At 41.3% G+C, this 20,082-nt stretch overlaps 1 protein-coding gene across 2 annotated transcripts; it reads right to left on the bottom strand.

The window, feature by feature from the left end:
* Positions 1-182: 182 nt before the first annotated feature.
* Positions 183-19,491, bottom strand: iqce (IQ motif containing E). 2 transcript variants are annotated; one of them, XM_080756649.1, is made up of 20 exons: positions 19,036-19,491; positions 18,412-18,459; positions 18,167-18,212; positions 17,588-17,749; positions 16,220-16,315; positions 15,368-15,429; positions 14,622-14,735; positions 14,022-14,072; positions 13,279-13,349; positions 12,492-12,564; positions 11,825-11,865; positions 10,284-10,435; positions 10,019-10,074; positions 9,125-9,381; positions 8,606-8,713; positions 7,733-7,985; positions 6,766-6,852; positions 4,844-4,971; positions 4,384-4,475; positions 183-3,408 (listed from the first exon to the last, which is right to left on the bottom strand). In XM_080756649.1, exons 1-20 carry the CDS (start codon positions 19,108-19,110, stop codon positions 3,290-3,292), a joined length of 2,091 nt encoding a protein of 696 aa, XP_080612775.1. In that variant the 5' UTR covers positions 19,111-19,491; the 3' UTR covers positions 183-3,289. The 2 variants fall into 2 exon arrangements, 1 of the variants encoding a protein (XP_080612775.1); XR_013963486.1 differs by lacking the exon at positions 183-3,408 and having other exon boundaries at positions 4,386-4,475; positions 6,746-6,852.
* Between the last annotated feature and the right edge of the window lie 591 nt (positions 19,492-20,082).

The following is a 20,082-nucleotide window of genomic DNA, read 5'->3' as shown; positions in this document are numbered from 1 at the left end:
TGGTGAAAAGATAGTAGTGCATGCAGTCGTGAAGAAGTAGGCTTTATTAGGCTACTGTGGCATACACATTTTCTTACAGTATGCAAGTAAAAGTAGCAATGCCACCACAATGTAGAAACCACAGTGGATGTCATTGGTGGGATTTGTGTTCCAGCTACACAAACCACAATATTATTGCTTTATACAAATTACACACAAGAGACCCATATTTTGGTCTTTAAAAAAAACATTTAATTAGACAGACTCTGAAGTCGACTTGCAATAGAATAAAAAATAAAATAAAATGCAGATTCATTATTTTGGTGACAAGCCCATTGATTGGTTATCATTATTTGCCTCTAAAACAGCATAACTGCAGATTGTTGGCATAGGACCCTCCGTCTGTACCAGCTACTGCAACAGAGCTTCTGTTTTCTTTAATTCACAGTTTAATATCAACAGTGCATTCATTCATTGGCTGCTATTTATACACCCCCAGTCTCACTCACACTGGTAATGTGTAGGGCTACATTCAACACAAAGACATCTTCTTTTTGACACAAATTTGATTGCAATAAAGAAGGCACTTCTGTAAAAAAAAATGTTTTTTTGAAATTAATTACATCAACTACAAATCAAATGACAGATGAGCACATGGGCCTGTTTGTCTCAAGTGATGAAGCATGGCAAGGATCAAATGCTTTTACAGCAACTGGTGTGGTTGATTATGTACTCACTCGTTTCATATAATGTACATGTTGTTGCTGTCAGCCAGAAACCATTCAATCAGCATATTGAATATGTTGTATGCGTTTGTTTAATATAAATGAATGCCCTATTTTATATTTGCTGTTTAGTGTCTTGCTCAAGGACACTTTGACAATAAGCCAAGAGAAGCCAGTGATTAAACCGGGGCCACTGCCTCTTTGAGTAATGTCTTCTGGATGTTCATCTTAATGACTCATTGCAGTGTAGTACAGTACGATGTTGCACAATGTGCGATCCCGTGAGCCCATTTACAATGTCAGTAGTCCTGTGGTCAGTTGTACATTCTGCATATAATTTGCAGATGGGTTTCCAGATTGACCTTTGTGTGACATTGTAGTAGGATGAAGTAGGGCATTCATTTACAAAATAACACAGCAAAAAGTTAAAATTAAAATATGTAAGAGGTTTCTGCAGACATCTGCCGATATTGCAAATGGCCACAGAAACAGAACAGCCTGATTCATACGATCTATGTAAAGTGCTTTGGATAAAAGCTCTATATGCACCATTAACCATTTGCCATTTCCGAAAAAAGCCGATCTAGATCAATGGTAGGCTATTTTCAGTTTGCGACACCAACATCATACAACAGAATATAACTTAAGCAAAATAACCACCAGAGCTGTAACATACTGGATAAGACGCTAGTATATCTGAGCGATCACGTTGTGGTTTCCAGTACTGGGCTTACAGGTTTAATTTATCCAACCTATTGTGAATGGAATGCAGTGTTTTGGCATGGGAACAGAACGTAAGAATGATATCAGAATAACAATGTGCATGTAAAAACACACACAGCTTATTGGGCTGCACAGAACACTCAGAAAAAACCCTTCACGTTTCACTGTAGAAGCCAACAATGCATAGAGCCCAAGTAAAGCCTGGTTTAGAAGCTCAGAGCTACAAGCAGATCTAGATCTACAAGCTCCCAATGCACATTTGCTTTGTGAGCTTGTAAATTGGATATTTTCAGTGCACGACATCAGTTGCACAATTAAGCACAGTAGGACAAAGTTGCTGTCTGGCATTAATCTCGTATCCCCATGTTTCAAATGCGTATTTTTTTTATATGCCCGGGCCTACCTTATATTACAGAGTATCCCACAAAATGTATGAAAATAGTCGACCCACAAGTTCATGTGAGCTTGTAGATCGGTATTTTAAAAATGTTTTTTTTAAATGAACAATAAAAAAGCAACTGCTTTGGACAGTTTCAATAGGGTGGAAACCTCCTATGTTCAAAACTGTTTAATTCTCATCCATTTCAGGATACGAGCTTGTTGCGACCGCAGGTTGCATTTAATAACAGCATTCTACCCGTGGTTCAAACGAGCATCACACCTAATCAAAACAAATAATGCAGCTGCTCCGTTTTCCCAGAGTGCAGCAAACTCGGTGGCTAGGCTAGCTAGTTTCTTGGAACATTTGTGGTCGTAGTGACTACATCTGTCATTAAAAAAATATGTTTTTTCAGCAATTTTCTTAGTTTTAAGAGTAACTGTTGTATAATTGATGCTTGCAGAACTCGACTACGTCTCGTTCCTGACCACATCACTGTCGTGGCAATAATCACGTTAAACCACACCCTCTCGTGTAATATTGCTTAAATCGTGCATTTCAGTCAGTCACCCCCAGTCATGCCTCGTGACCTCATCAGGGATGGAGATCCTTGATGTCATCAATATTGGTCAGCAACCCTTACATCTCCACATATGGCGCTGACCTGTTCCGACATTCCATATGTTGATCCTTCCCCTTGATGTCTCCCTTTTGACTGATACCTGTCCATTTAAACTCTAGATGGGCCTGCCCCAAAGTTATTAGTGCAGCTGTGCCCGGCAGCCGACAAAAACTAGATTGAACATTAAGGCCCGAAAGTTAAGGCCTGGCCCTACCAGGGCCCTCGTCTTGTATACTGTCAAGACACTGCAGATATGTTGATCTGACCCCCCATTCTAAAGCGCCAGCGCTTTCCCAACAGTCTGCTGTCACCCAGGTGGATGTGTAGACGTGTCTCGCTCTCAGGCGTCTTAGATCTGCTACTACTTTTATTACTTGTGTGTGACTTAGCGCTGTAGTATGATCAAGGGGTAGGGTGTTACCCTAATGTGCTGAATATAAGACTATATGTTTTTTGCTAACGGAAATATCCAAAACAAAAAAGTTATAATCGGGGGACTAGACTATTTGACATTTAGTGTTCTTTTTCCACAGATGATTCCAGAAAAATGGGGGTCGTCTTATAATCAGAATAGTCTTATATTCGGCACAATACGGACATTTTTGAAGAAAAAAGAAAAAAAAGTTTGAACATGGAAATAAGAGCTTTCTGCCCGACAGCAATGGAATACAGGTGTTCTATTCCATTGTATGATTGGGAAGGTGTGCTGCTTCCGATCGCATGGAGTTCAACTTTGTTAAACCGAGATGCATTTGATGCCTCTGGCTTGCGTTTGGCCACTCCCCTGCCATCGTGCATGTGTGACCGTACGCTAAATCAGCCTAAGCCTCAGAGGTCACAAACGCACTCGTGTCCGGAGTCCTAGAAGAGTAGCTTTTCTCTGGCCCTCAAAGGTCGTGAAGGTGACACAATGATGTCATCAGAATCATCAGAGTCCATTGCATTTGCAGCTCTGGGTTCCAGCACGTCGCGGGTTTGGCCTGTGGGCAACACACCACAGTTAGAACTAGAACTAATGGGATAAGGATAAATAGAATTGAAAAACACTGTTTTGTGTATTAACAAAACAAAAACAAACAAAATCATAGAATCAAGAAAATGTAATTAATGTTTGCCTTTGTCAAACATTTTCAAAAATAGCAGATCCACAAGTAGTGTGACGCGTCGTGAGCTTGTTGATCTGCTATTTTTGTTATTTTTTGAAAAAAGAAAAAAAACTAAACTATTTAAAAATCAAACGCAAAACTTGTAACAGTTACTAGTTATTATGCAAACTTCTCTGAACCAGTACAAATCATCCCACCCTCACAATGAGCCAGACTGCCCAGAATGCAAACTAAAGTATTTGGATTTTATATGTTAAATATTTGCTGTGTTGTATCCGACTGTAGTTCAGTCCACGGACACTGTGAAGAACCCTGGTTTCAGACAGATGAGAAATATACATAGACGCAATGGAAACAAGTCCCCAGGATCTGTTTGTGTTCTCCTTTTAACCTAAATGTCTGACTGTACTAGCCTTGCGTAGCTATACAAATTTCCCTGCGTGGGGCAATATGCATTGCAAAGGCAGATGAAGGCTGGCTATGCGAGGCTATGACTCTACCACGTGCTGTTCTACATTTCTGACTAAACATTGTTTAATCTGTCATTAAAAAAAATATGTTTTACAGCGATTTTCTTAGTTTTAAGGGTAACTGTTGTGTAATTGCAATATTACACTCGAGGGGGTGGTTTAACGTTATTAATGCACTTCTGCGTTGCTTTGGGATCTCGCCCTGCGGGCGCTCTCATGTAATATTGCTTAAATACCACAATGTAGAAATACAAATAAAGGTCCTGTATTCAACATGTATTTGAGTAAAAGTAGAAAAGTATTGTGATCAAAATATACTTACTTTTTACTAGTACTTTTACTTTGATAGTGCATGTATGTGTGATTGTGTGTGTCTCACCTGTGCTGGCATTTGTGCACTTTGAGTGGGCTCGTCTTGGTGCTGGAGTTGGCACGAGGTTTCCCAGTGAAGAAGGCATAGATGACATGGAGCTAGAAAACACACACACACACACACACACACACACACACACACACACACACACACAACACACCACACACCGTAAATAGCAGCGTGTCAGTGTGTGTTTGCTGTGTTCTTATACACTATTTCACTAGTTGTGAAATACTTGCGGCCTGTGGCCCCAGGGGGTACTGCGCCCTGGGTGCTTTTTCACATTTTTAATTCACTAATAAATTCATTATTAATTTGTTAAATTGGTTAAGACCTCCATATTATTATAGTCAATGCCTGTGTGAAAAGTGGGAGTGATTGGTGCAGGCAGTGAGGAGCTACGGCAGACATTCGGTTAATTATAGTATGATGATATATGATATGATGATGATGTCATTAATGTCACCTCTCTGTTGTGACACTGCAGCGAGCCAGATGTCCCCTGAATACAGACTGTATCATCATCAAGGCAACCGCATCCAGCTCACCCTTCGCATGGGAAGTAACCTCACTGCTGCTCTGTGACAAGCTGGCCTGAAAAAGGGACACAGGAATGTTTAGGACAGTGATTATCAAAACCTTTAACAAAATGCATAACAAATCTCAATTTGTGAAGGGTGTATTCAGCAAAAGAAAAATCGCTGTCAGGCCTCTTATCTCCATATTTTAACTTTTTTGTAAATTAATGCTCTACTAATTTGGGCGTTGATTTACAAGTAGCGCCTACTTGATCATACTACAGCGTCACACAAAATGATCAAAAGTAGCAGATCCACAAGCTCGAAATGTGGCATGAAGCGACACATTTTGAGCTTTTCGATCTGCTACTTTTGATCATTTTGAATTTGAATCCTGAAAAGTAACAGTTGTGGGCATACAGTATGAGGTTTCCTCCCGAACAGAGACGGCATATTGTAGAGAAGAAAGTGGAGAACCACCACTGCAGGTCATCAAATCAAAAGGACTAATCTAATGCTCTTTCCATGTTACAGAATCATTATTAGTCTTTATTCAGCTGAACGAACCCATAAAAAAAAAACACACCATCAGATTAAATCACATAAAGGAAGGTTGAACACTCTTAGTAGATTGACAGGAAATGGGGAGAGAGAGGTGGGCAGCGACACGTAGCAAAGGTCGTTGGGATCAGGACATGCGTGCCCAGACCGCAAAGCCAGCCATCCGTGCCAGAAATACACATTTTGAGGACCATTTTCGTATTCACAATAAAAATGTCGTTTTAGGGTTAAAAAGGATTTTGCTCTGTGCATAACTGTCTTTTCCAGAAAAGTGGCACAAGCATGGTCAGTTTCTCATAGCTTAATTTGATTGGTCAGCAGCAGATTTGAACCGGAAACACATATGAAGGTGTTTCCTGTTTAAATCTTTTTTTTTTAAAGATTTATTTAATGATAATGCAAACATCATCATTCAAAACACAGAATTACAGAATCATAATTTTCTTTTTTTTTAAAAACAAGACAAGACAAACTAAAAAAAGAAAACAAAAAACAGCAAAAAGAAAAAGAAAACTGGATAAAAGGGACCCCCCCCACCACAGAAAGGTAAACTACATAGCTTTCATTACTCTGTATTGTCCATAACACCACTTGACAACATCAACTCAGATAAATAAATAAAAAATAAAACAAAATCAACCCAGAGGAGATATTGAAGCCTCAAAGAACCTACCACAGATTTTTTTCAAAAGTAGCAGGCTTTCTCCTTACATTGTACAGTATGATGAAAGCTCATTCAGTGTCTCTGTGAAGGTGAGTTTTCAGATTTACAGTTAACCAAAATGATTTTCTTCGCAGCTGTACTGGCGAGTAATACAAAATATTCTTTGTTAAAATTTGTGTTGATCAATTTATCATCACCCAGTAACCAAATTCTTGGATAATGTGTTTTTCCTGTTTAAATCTGTTGCTGAGCCAATCAAAAGAAGCTATAGGAAACTGACCCGGAGCAGGAAAGTTCTCACCTTCTGGAAAAGGAAACCTTTTCAAATTTTGAATTTAGGCATTTATCTTAATCCAGAGCAATTTAGCAATGTCAACACAAGGTACTGAAACAAATCAAATGCATATACAACTACAGTGACGCACAGAGCCTGAGTCTAAAACAATGATTCATTGGAGTTAGAATTAGGATTAATTGGGGTTAGAATTAGGATTAGACATTTGTTATCTTTAAAGTTTTCCTTATTTTATACATAGAAAAACAGCCGATCTACAAGTTCACAGCGACACCCGAGATGCTATGTAGATGCTATTTTCAATTCTGTCGTGAAATCAAGTATACAAACTTGTGTGTGTGTAATCCAACCTTGGTGTGTGCATCTTTCTGCAGGTCCCTGAGTAGTGTGTGTCTGTGGAGATGGCCTCTTATTGCTGACTGCATCTTCACAAGGTCCTGATGAGACAAAACACGATCATATTTCTCTCATGGATCAACACCTGTTTTTTCATGCTGTGCTGTGCCGTTGTCATGTTGTCTTTAAATGGTTATATGACCAAAATCTTAAACAACAGGTCTTAAACAGAGTTTTACAGTATTATCTGCCCATGCTCTGTCATGTGGTGTGCAATGTGTCCCATCGTAACGGTCACGGTAGTCAGTGTCTTGTCAAGTGTTCTTCTGCACTGTACTGCATTGCATTGTGGGCACAGTAAAATCCTTATTATAGATTATAGAAATTATTATGATTATCCAAATGGACCAAATTAGAGTTCAGAATGGATAAATTAACAGAGGATTTTATGTGGTGTTATATTTGGGGATTTATTGTCCTCTTAAGGTATTAGGTGATCGGATAGACAAGAGCAGTAGTCCCCAAACGTTTTTGGCCGTGCAACCCGTTACCTCCTGGCGGGCTGACGCACCCCCAACACTAAGTCTTGTTGTAATTGGCAAAATAATCACAGAATTTCACTGCACTGAGACTAGCTGTGTATACTCCCGCAGCAGCTCTCTTTACAACAGTGTTTTACCAGATTTTGCAGTTTGCGAAAAGAAAAAAAAAACGAAGGGGTGCACGCACCACAGTTTGGGAACCCCAGGACTAGAGAATCTACCATCTTATGGCAAAGACTCGAGCAGCAATGCTGGAGTCTTTTACTAAAGTAAACACAATTAAATAAACTTGTGATTGTATTGTGCATCCTGTGTTGCGTCATTCGACCTGCCCCCGGGGGACTGGACTCACTGCCGGTGGAAATGATCTAGCGGCTAAATGTGGTACGAATCTATTCTCCTTCAGTGTAATGTGTTTGTATTAAATCAGGCATGATACCCTATCTCTGTGCTCCCTCCAGCCTGTCTGGATGGTCCTGGATGCTCTCTCTCTCAGCTCTTCATCCCGACACTCCTCCTCCTTCAGCTCCTCATCTTTCCGCTCTGCGTCCGTCTGTCCTTCTCCACCACCCGTCCGTCCTCCTGCGGTCTGCTGCTCTGCTGTTGTCGGAGAGGAGGCAGCTAGTGCAGCAGCTTGGTGCCTCTCTTCCTCCAACGCCTGGATCCTCAGCCTCAACTCTTCTAGTTCCTGTCTGGGAAATACACACACCTATCATTGCATTTGGATCTGCACAAGAGGCGCAATACAATAGACCCAAACACTGATCAGAATTAGGTTACATTATATGGTCCAATCAGATATAACAGCTGCACATGCTTAACACACAGAGGGGGAAAGCACATTGATGACATACTATTACTTGACACTACTAGACGGGATGTTTTTATTTATTTATTTTTTAAGCTACCTAGGGATAAATAAAACTACGCCTTCTCCAGATAGACAGACTGCCCATAATAGCCGAGACAGAACAGTATTTAGCCAACTTTTTAGCATCTTTTGCAATCCACCCAATTGCAGACCCCTGAGCACAAGTTTATGGACATGACCCAGACTTCCAAATACAAGGACAATAATTTGACTGTTATATCCCAAGGCCATAATACGTTCCACCAGAAGGTGATATTTCATAAGTTTGGATGTAAAACAAGTGTCCATATACAAATCAAATGGGCTGCCTATTACACACACACACACACACACACACACACACACACACACACACACACACACACTTAATTTTTTTTTTACTCTTGAGCTAACGACTGATCTAGAAAGGCTTCAATCCCAGTGAGAAGAAGTGAGACATACTTGTGACTCTGCCTCTCTTTGCCGCATTTGTCTGCTTGTTCAGCCTTCCATCGCTCTGTCTCTCTCTCCGATTCCTCTTTTTCTGCTCGGAGACGACTCAGTTCCTCGCTAGAAAGAAAGCACGAGGACAGAGAGCCGCTTTCACCCAAGTCTCAAGAGCCAGACAGTTGAGTTGAGTTCAAGCACATGATTGAAGAAAATATAAAATATCACGACAGATATTTCTTTTGTTAGGTCAAGTCCTAATATGCGATTTGTGAAACGGAGTGAAAGGACCCCCCACACACTAGCGCTGTGTCTCATTAACAATTAATCAATATGTAGAATTATGGTGTTTTGGTAGCCATACAGCCAACCAGTTGAAGAAATTGGAGATTGATGCTAAGTCGGCCATACCAGCACCGACAAAAAAGGATGGACATTTTAAAAAAACTGACACCAGTGGGTTAACCTCTTTGCTTTTATGAAATATCTGAGATCATTAGGATTTTCTGATAGTTTTACCAAACACTCACTCACTCTTTATTGGTCAGAGTGTGCTGAAGCTCCTCCCTGTGTCTCTCCAGTTGGCTGACACACTCTCTCAGAGTGCACGCCTCCTCCTCCACTTGTGCAGACGATGGAGCCGTTAGCCCAGAGACCGCCGGCTCTGTTGCAACGGCAACTCCCAGTGTATCATCAACAAGGACCTCGCTCTCCGCTGTAGTCTGAACGCCCTGGTCCAATCGTATGCCGCCCTTGGCCAAGTGGGCGTGTCTTCTGGCGTCTTCCAGCCTCTGAGTGGAGGAGAGAGGTGTCAGTCCTGCTGCATTTACAGGGTTGTGTGTGTGTTTCAAAGACTATCTAAAAAAAAAACTAATGACTGAAAAGGCCGCTGTCGGGCAGAAACCTCAACAGTGAATCGTGTTTTGAGCTTCTGGATACTATGTTTGATGCTTTTAAATTTCAACCCTGAAAGGTAAGAGTTGTGTTTTTTTGGACATATGAGATTTCCACCCGACAGAATTAGAATTATGATGTCCTGCAGCTATCACATTCTAAACCTATGTTCTTATTCCATTTTATAGGCCCATTCAGGTGGGGATCGACTAATGTGCCTAGTAATTCATTTTCAATGAGAGGTGTTTATTTTGGACGTGCGGTTATTCAAGTGTATTTTCACGGGCACGTTCCCGTGGAATTGTCGCACGCGTGCTCGTTTCATGCACACGCCCACGTGCGACTAGCCCTTTATTGTGGCAAGCTTCTTTTTCCGCTACGCATCCCATGGCCCCTCATTAGCAGACCTGTTGCTGATCCAGGCGAGAACGCCTGCGTAACTCGCTCCCCGTCAGAAAAGGACTTAAGAAGTCACTGATCACATCTGAAAACAGTTGTGGCGACTGAGAACTTTAATCCATGCAATCTGGTCACCTTCTCTACTTCCAGCAGTCTCCTCAATAGTCTCTGCTTACTCCACTCTCTGTAGCCTGGAGAGAGAGAGAGAGAGAGAGAGAGACACACACACACACACACACACACACACACACACACACACACACACACCTTGTATCTCCATACTGTATGTCAACATACAGCAAGTCTCGTAAAAGTAGCAAAAATAGCTGAACTGCAAGCAAAATTAGTTTTTCACGTGAAAGTGAGTGTGTGTGTGTATGCATGTGCGTGTGTGTGAGACCTTTGGCTCCCTCTACAGGGCTGCTGGTGTTGAGCTCCTCTCTCAAGGTGCTGTTCTCCAGCTGCAGCTCTTTGAGCTCTGACGACAGACGCTGAACCATGGAGCCCAGAGCCTTCTGCTGCCTCTGGGAGCCCTTGCTCTCCGCTCGACTGCTACGCACAGAGAACAAAGGGTTGTTATAGTCAGTTCTACAAATGTCTTCTAAATCGTTAAACGTTTTCTGAGAAACCGTATGTTTCTATGTCTGTGGCGCTCAAACTTGTTTATGTCAAGGACCCCTAGAATTATATGAATTTGGCCGCAGACTCACATCTGAAAGTATGTTGTTCCAGGGACACCCCAGAAGCAGAGATTTGAGATAGAAGATTTGCACACATTTTCATGATTTTTGAAAAATAGCTAAAGTTTAAAATAATGGTTAAAGTGGTTGAAAGCTAAGGTGACACAGTCCTTAATGGGTTAAGATAGTGAACACTGGCAAAAATGGCCTGAAACATAATCTATCAGGAGACCACAAGGGAAGGTAAATGCAAATCCCCATAGAAAGGAGATGCCATTCACTGTCCCCATTGTCCTTTGGTACATATTATTACGTACGTATTATTGTGCATTTTTTATTGCAACTGTAGGTCACAGATTACGATGAAAACCTGCAAAACCTGTCTGTCCGTCAGTTAGGTGACTCTCTCAGGTCACACCTCCATCTATGGTTGTCAGTCCATTACGCCTCATGACATCACACGCTTCCATATATGGTTGTCATTCCATTACGCCTCGTGCCACCACCATATAGAGCAGTGGTTTTCAACCTTCTTCACATCAAGGTCCATTAATTTATTCAGCATTTGAGCCACGGACCAGCGTTTATTTGATGAGAATTAGCCTCGCAGACCCATCTCTCTCCCCACTTTCTGTCAGTCTACTGTCCTATCAATGAAGGCATAAAAGCCCCAAAAGAATATAAAAAAGAAAAGAAAAAAGTGATCAAAAAGTCAATGTACGGGGCACGGTGGCACAGTTGGTAGTGCCGTCGCCTCACAGTTAGAAGGTCCTGGGTTCGATTCCCGCTCGGGGTGCTGTGGGTGCTGGTGGCTTGTTTCCTCCTCCGTGTCATCAGTGCACATACCCGAGGCGGGGTTGGCGAAAGGGCTTTTCTGTGTGGAGTTTGCATGTTCTCCCCGTGTCCCCTAGGGTAGGTACCCTCACAAAAAACATGCAGTAATCCTGGTCTCTAAACTGCCTCCCCCTGGCCAGCCGGGGCGCCTGATGGAGGGGAAAGGAACTGGTTGGAATAACGTGTTCCTTCCATGCGCTACGTCCAACCAGGGAAACTCCCCCGTCGGGTGTAAAGGAGCAACTTGGACACTCCGGCATGAAGGAAGCATGAGTTCAAGTCCGTTGCTCTCTCCATGTCCCCCATATATGGGGACTAGGTTGGCGGAGGGTGTGTAGAGCCCAGCATCACATTAGATAATTGACACAGGGGTGAATTAATGGGTTACAATCGTGGGATAATAAAATTTAATATAATGTCAATGTACCTTTTCTCTGCTGCTTCAACAAGCATTCTCAACCTCTGGATCTGAAAGGTACAAGATAGACAGACACACACCAAGCAGTGTTAATTTTGACAGCTAATTTTGATTTAGTTTTAGTCATAATAATTAGTCTTCTGAAATTTCTAGTCTAGTTTTAGTCGACTAAATAGCATAAGAGTTTAGTCGATTAAATCTAGTCGATTTTGTCGTCTAGAATGTATTTTGGCGGGCCTTGATGGTGTCGTAATGCGTGATATTACAATTGGTTGCATGCTGAAAATAGACGATCTACAAGCTCACAATGCCTCGCACTGTGAGCATGTAGATTTGCGGACACCCGAGCGCAACCAAACCAAATGACTTGTCTTTTAGTTGTACTGGATCTTTATCCCATTAGTCCCTCCCTAACATTTTAGTCTAGTTGTTATTCGTTGACAAAATTGTCCATATATATAGTCTTAGTTTTGGTCATCATAGCTTTGTTTTTATCTAGTTAGTCGACAAAGTGTTTGTCATAGTTTTAGTTTAGTTTTCTCTCTTTTTTTTGTATTAGAAAAGATTTTCTGAACTAATGAAAGATTCCCTCTGTGCAACATGTACTTGTAGGCCTGAGAGTGTACCTAGCATCAGAATACTAAGTTTTACTTCTAGAAAATAGTGAACGTGTCACCTCTTCAAAATACGTTTCCACCATGATCTTCATCTCCTCCAGGTTGGTGGTCCTCAGCTCACTCTGCAGTTTACTGGACAACAAGGAAGGCCAGCACATCATGGATTAAAGCTAAATTAAATCTCACGGCTGAAAACATTTTGTTAAGTCCAAATATGTGATTTGTGAAACAGCTGAAAGGAGCCCCCATGCACTAGCACTGTGGTTCATAAATAATTAGCATCTGAGATGAACAGTTTTGCTGAGGATTTTAAATGGGAGACACACACAGTAGCATTTTAAATGCGGAAGTGTTGCTATCCCAGATTTGAAGAGGGAATCTTGAAAAAACAAGAAAGTGGCCACACATGCTGATAGCCAAAGTGCCAATATTGTATTTAGGACGCAGCAGATTAAGACATGAAACCTGAAACTGCTGCGACCTACATACAATATTGGCACTTTGGCTATCAGCGTGTGCGCTCACTTTGTTTGTTCAAGATTCCCTCTTCAATTTATTCTGCTGTGGGCACCACTGCAAGAACTTTGGTGTCCGTAAGCATCTTTGTGCATAGTGTTTCCCCAGAAACACCAGGCGATGGTCTCTTCACTGTTCTAGCATGGTTCTGGGGGCTTGGACAAACGTATCTGTAGCTGGATGAGGGAAGGGGAGCTCTTGTTTTCCTTACAAGTGCCGGCCATGTGTGTAGGACAGCTTCGGTCGCGGTGTTTTAATCCATGCATACAAAGACACACGGATCAATAACGTGCATGAAGAGATCTCTGGTGCAGCAGGTAGATGTTTTACCTTAGAGCGTTTTCTTTCTCTCGACACTGCTGTTCCAGCTTCAGTATTCTCTGTTTGAGTCCATTTAGAACCTTGGGGACAGAAGATATTATAATGTGCATTTCAGTCAATTGAATAATCACTGAGGCTATATCGTTGCTGTCATTTCAACCAATTAAAATGTTTTGTGTATAAATTCCCTATTTCGTCAAACTAGTGTAACACAAAAGTAGCAAAATATAGGTGATCTACAAGATCAACCAAATAGCTGATCTGAAGTTCAAAACGTATGGCAATGCGACACGAAAATCTGCTATATTTGCCATTTTTGAATTTTGAATCCTGAAAAGTAACAGTTTTGGACATAGTATGCAGCAACGATATACTGTAGCAATAATATTTTCTTTTCTCTTATCTTTTCTTTTATGTAAAATGACTTTGACTACTTAGAAAAGCACTATATAAATCTGAGCTATTATTATTTGTAAACAAATGAGATAAAACCTGTAAAATAAAAATAAATGAAAGACAATTATAAGAAATCTTATAACCACTGAAACCTTAGCATCCGTGATGCGTTGTGAGCTTGTTGATCTGCTATATTTTGCAAAACTTTGTTGACTCCGGTCAAACATATTCTTAATAGTACATCATCAAATAGTACATCATCATCAAACATCATCCAATGAACAGCCTGCCGATCCATGGGAATGCTTGAACCACTGTGACGTGCCGTGCACACCAGCAGATCACGGGCTACTCACCACACTGCCCTCATTCTTCTTGTCCACCAAACTGCGAGTGTACTCAGACCCCTGCCATGGAGAAGAAAACCCAATCAATCAATACAGGGGGTCTCAGATAACATTGTGTAACCCAGTGGTTCTCAAACTTTTTCCATGTCAAGCACCCCCAAATAAATTATGTATTTGGATGCAGACCTCCAAATATTTTGTACCCGGCTACAACAATTTGCTTAGAAAACAGCAAGAGAAAACCACAGCTACAGTAGCAAAGTATGATGCTATGAATGAATGAATGATAGATAACACACCCATGGAAGAATATAAAGTTACAAATAAATAGAAAATAGTTGCAGTTGGTGCCTCCTGAGCAGATTTATCTTAAACGGTTTCCACATTGTGGCCACAGTGCCACACAATCAGAATACATTTAACTCAGATTAACATTTTACATCTCTGCAGGTTCACAGAAAGCTCTTCAATGATGTATCATTAAACATAACACCAGTAAAATAAATACAAATAAATATTACATTTCCCTCGTTCCCTCTCACATCCCTGTAGCCCTGTACCGCCCATTTGAGAAACACTGGTGTAGCTATCCACCCATACCGTACATACTTTTGTGGGATCTAGCAGTTCCTCAATCTGTTTCTCTCTCTTGTTTGTGTCCTCTTCCAGGCGCCGTAGTTTGGCTTTCATCTGCTGGTTGTCGGCCCTCTGGGCCTGGAGGCTCTGTAGAGGACAACACCGTCAGCACACACCACCAGTAGTGGGTCAGGAGTAGACTGTATTTAAATTTCAAAAGCCCCACTATGGCTCATTGCAGGAATCTAGCAGACTATAATGTTTCGACGTTGTTGCGTTAACACAGGGCAGATTAAACGATGCAGTCTACCATTCATTGTCAAAGGAAGCCAGTGACATGACGTTGCAAAGGCGCAAAGATGCAGGTAGATGCTCCAAATAAACTCATAACGCGTTGTTTGCATGGTTCCATCTTTCATCGTTTCGTTTGCATCGTTTCACCATAAGAGTAAATGGACTCAGAAAGTTGATTTACTTGTGTGACCCATAACAATAGGCCCGACATATTGTTAACCCAATCAGATCTTGTAGATCTGCTATTTTTCAATAGCTAAAGCATAACATAATGCTAACACCAAAAGGGATTCCCGCCCAAACACTGTTATAGATGAGTGACGTCACAGGGTGGTCACAAGAAGTCTGCAAATGAGCCACGCCGTTCTAATTTCTTCATTAAATCTTACTGAACTACAAAGATGTACTGTGTGCTTTATCGTTTCGGCTTTCTCAATAAAATTAAACTGAAAATGATAAAAATTATTTATTACACTCGGCTGTACCTTTTTCAAGTGAATGATCTCGTCGTACATGTCTTCCTTCTCTCTGTAGTCCAGGCTGTAACCTGGGATATGGGAGGAGAGAGACAGACTGGCTTATAGACTACAGACTACAGAGGCTAATTTGTTTATGACCCCGGGCTGTTTGAGTCAGGGCTACTATTTGGAAATATGTGGCCAAATTTGACGGAGTGACTGCCATTGGATTTTTTTTTCAGGTCATATGAAAGTAGGGAATCATAGCTTCAAATTGACATATTGGTTGATCAGTTTGACCCACCAGTTTTGGAGCTGTGGCTTATAGAGTAATGTCTTGCAGAAAGCAGTGAGTTGAGAAAACAGGCTTGAAAGGTTCACTTCTGTGGACTCTAACATCACACTTAGCTGCAATTGTTAAGCATTAATTTAATATTTACATGTCGATTTCAGCTCTGATATTTATTTCAGAGATGCTCTAGTATGTGAAGAGTCTCCCTGTGCTATTAACTCATTTTGGATAACATATAAATACATTCAGTTTTTCTCTGGCGCGACACCTGGCTGACAACACTGCAGAGCTCAAGAACCTGACGTTGGATAGGAAATCGTGGAGGGCAGCGATCCAGGAATCCCGAGTTGGTGTTGGCTAGACCTTACTCTCGCAGCAACTACGTTTTTCTCCTCTGGTGAAAAGCTGGAGGTTGCACGATGGCAGGCTCTCAGTCAAATCTGGTCACATATACAGTAATAACGCGAAAATAGCTTGTAGATCAGCAACACCGTCATATGAAGTATAAATGAGGCTTCAGTGTCTGAGTGGCCAGACTGACTCTCTTATGCACATTCTGTATCTCTTTCTGGTCTCTCTTCACACACCATTGGATGCAGAGTGGGTCTGTATGGCTTTCTTTGTAGCCTGTTTGAGGAACTCCTGAGTGACATCACACTCTGGCCTTACTGTCTGCAACAAACCTGAGAGAAGAACAAGAGAGAGAGAGAGAGAGAGAGAGAGAGAGAGAGAGAGAGAGAGAGAGAGAGAGAGAGAGAGAGCTCAGTCTGTATGTGATGATTCAGTTAAATTCCTACACTGCATACTGCACATGCTCTTACTTTATTAGGTACAGTGCAATATCAAATCTGTAGAATGCCCCAGATACCATTGGTCATGATGAAACTGAGGTGACTAGGGTTGTCAGTCACAATTGTCAAATAATTGATTAACATTGTGATCTTTGGCTTTGTAAATTACAAAAGTTGTAATAAAATGTAATAAATAAACAAATGTAGTTTAGCCAAAATAAGCCCTATTTAATAAGTTTGTACTTTCAAAATGTATTAAAAATAGCAGCAATAGTCCATCTACAAGCTCACAATTAGGGGTGTGCTGAAATATCGATATTGCGATATATATCGATACGTCCTCCCACGATAAATAATCGATTATTAAAATATCGATATCGAATTATTTTTGAAATGTTGTTCATTATGAAGTGATGAACATGTTTAGAAAAGAAGGAAATGCCAGCTAAAATAAAGCAAATCCCACTCTCAGATTCCACAGCAACCAGAAGTACTGAATTACTGGATGGTGATTTGTCCAAACAGCTTTGTGGGAATACAAAATGCAGAATGCATTTCCCCAGCAGTGGACAAGTCCACTGACACCAGTGATAATGGTCAGTTGGTGGTGTTTGTGAGGTATTAAGATGATACCAGTGATAATGGTCAGTTGGTGGCGTTTGTGAGACATTATGATGATACCAGTGATAATGGTCAGTTGGTGGCGTTTGTGAGACATTATGATGACACCAGTGATAATGGTCAGTTGGTGGTGTTTGTGAGGCATTATGATGAGGGTATGAGGCAAAGGGGGAGTTTATTGAGTATTAATTTAGTGTTTGAGTGGTGCAACCACTATAGACAGAGTGTCCCTCCCTGTGTCCGAGCACGAAAATATCGTTTTTTTCAGTTCCAGATATCGTGATATATCGTTGATGAAATGTCATACAATATACTGATATATCGCAATATATAGAATATCGTGATATTACCGTTATTGAGGGCCTAATATCGCAATATATATCGTATCGTGAGGTACCCATATCGTCCCACCCCTACTCACAATGTGTGAGCCTGTAGATCTGCTATTTCTGCTACTAGGGGAAAATCTGTGAACATTTTTCAATTAATTTCTTTTTTATGATGATGATTATGCAAAAGATAATTGTTTTGGCAGATTCCCACCGTGGCCGTTACTGAGGGAGGTAAAGCGTGCTGTGGCTGCCTCTCCCAAGGAGTCCCCTCTCTCCCCTCTGCTGCTGGTCGCCACGGAGCTCCTCAGGGGCTTCCAAGCTGGTACTGCTGGCCTCCTGGGGTTCACATTCAGACTGGAGAGGTAGGGAGACTCTGGATGTGCACACACACACACACACACACACACACACACACACACACACACACACACACACACACACAGCTATTAAAGGAATCCTAAATAGATAAAACGTTAGTGCTGGAATTTCTTTCTATAGACTATTCCTACCGTGCACTTATACTCTTATACTGTGAACTACGCAACTGAGTGCTTGCTTCTTTGTGCTCTCTTCAAGATACTAAAAACTCCTTCAAAATCCTGACATAGGTTTACTGAAAAACCTAATTTTGCCATATACTGTATATCGCAAAAACTATACACAGAGGTGTTCCTGGCTTGTAAGGTATAATAAAGTAGTTGTTCCAGGTCTGAATGGGAGACAGAAAAGATGAGATGAAAAGTTGATCTCCTGCCTAGTGCCCACTGTCTCTGTGTTGAGCTGGTCTTACTTGGGGAAGGAGGTGGCTTCCGCAAACATCTCTTCATCCTCGTTCTCTATTGAAAGCACAGACAAAACGTTTGAGACGAGTAAATTCCACAGCACTGCAATTCACCAATTTAGCATGTGTGATCATTTCAGTGCAGGAGGCAGTGTGATGCCATCACATCTGCCCATGCCGACTTTGACTAAATCCGGTTTGAACACTGACTGAACACAAACAGTTGTGTCTGTGGACCATTAACAGTTGTTTACCTTCTCATGTTCTGAGATGTCAGCAGAAAGCGAGAAGCCATCCTCTACCTATGGAACAAGATAGAGAAAGTAGGAGAGGAGGACAGGACATATAGAGTAGGAGAGTCTCAGAGTTGAGGGACATTGGCATAGTAAACATTCTGTAAAGATAGGCTAGTAATGCTACTGAGCTAAAGTATTTTCAAAACAACCTGAACCCAGTCATATCTAATATCGAGGTGTGTTGACCCTATGCTGGTTTTAAGTTAAAGGTCCAATCTTAAAGGTTCCAAGTGTGAGACTTACATTCTTAAAGTTTGATCTCTATATGGAATGTGCACGTTTTGCAATTAACCTTTGCAATTGTGAATATATGTCTGTTTAACAAACAGACCAAAATGCACATTTACTAGCCGTTTACAGAGCGTGAAAATAAATTACTGGAGTGGTGGAGCCTTGGCATTTTTTGGAACTCTGATTGTGTTGTGACTTAATTAATGGACAAAAATGACATTCATTCATCCTAGAACAATATCATTCGTGATATCAATACGCGAGCTAAAGAATTGGTCCAAACGATCACGCATGAGCTGAAAGAAATACGGACAGACAACACCAAGGAAGCCAAGACTCACGGTCACTCACCAGATCTTCACAGTCCTCGTCCGTCTGGAGATCACTTGTCTCCAGTGACATCTTGGTAGCAGTTGAGCTAAACATGAACAATCACTGTGCTGTGAATCCCGTCTTGTATTCCTTGGAAAGCTCGAATTTGTCCGCATGTGATCCTCGTCCTCTCATCTTTTCCCCCAGGATTCTGACTTCAGTTTTGTGCACTCTTTTCAATCAAAACCTGGGACTAAAACATATACATTTCCCCAACGTTCCTTTATTATATCCAATGTCCGCCATCATGCCCTAGAGCTCTTTTACAGGATGTCTCTTTCATATAAATATATATAGCCTATATATATATTATTTTTTTAATCAATAAGATGTAGAAGTGTAGGAAAATGCTAACCGTTTACAGAGGTTTTGTTTTGACATCAAACGTTGCAGGGTTGAGTCGTCTAGCAACCGTGCTGATACAATGTAGCGAAGTCTACACGGCCCCGTGTCAATATGTTTTGTCTTTTCTTCGACTCTGACTCATTTTGCTGACATGACGCTCATTGGCGGAGTAGTCCTGCGGGGGAGGAACCTGTGGTTTTCTCCACCAATGCCGTGGCAAGACGGATACTAGGAATAAGGAAAGGAAGAGTCTGGAGACTTTTGAGATGGAGCCTGTTTTACTCTTTACTGACCCCAGATGGTTTGTTTGTTGTATGAGCGCTCCCCCTGCTGTTGAAAACCGAGGAACAACACATTCTCATCCCAACTAACAAACAGTCATTAAGACATGCGAATCCCTTGACTCCTTCAAAACTGCCCTCAAAGGCCTAAAAAAATAGGGGCCCAAAAAAACGCATTTTCAATTAAACCAGTAAAAAATGAAGATGTACTGAAAAAACTAATAGCACTTCAGCCAAATAAGGCCACCGGTTTTGATAAAATCCCCACCAGATTCCTCAGAGACGCAGCTGTCTCTATAGCCCCAATAATAACTCATATTACAAATCTATCAATCAGTCTATGCCAAGTTCTAAAGGAACTCAAGATGGCACGTGTAATCCCTCTGCACAAAAAAGGAAG

The sequence above is a fragment of the Protomyctophum bolini genome, assembly GCF_963924005.1.
Source record: "Protomyctophum bolini genome assembly, chromosome: 3".
NCBI classification, from domain to species: domain Eukaryota; kingdom Metazoa; phylum Chordata; class Actinopteri; order Myctophiformes; family Myctophidae; genus Protomyctophum; species Protomyctophum bolini.
The sequence above is the reverse complement of the archived record's forward strand: the minus strand, read 5'-3'. Positions and strand labels throughout refer to the sequence as shown.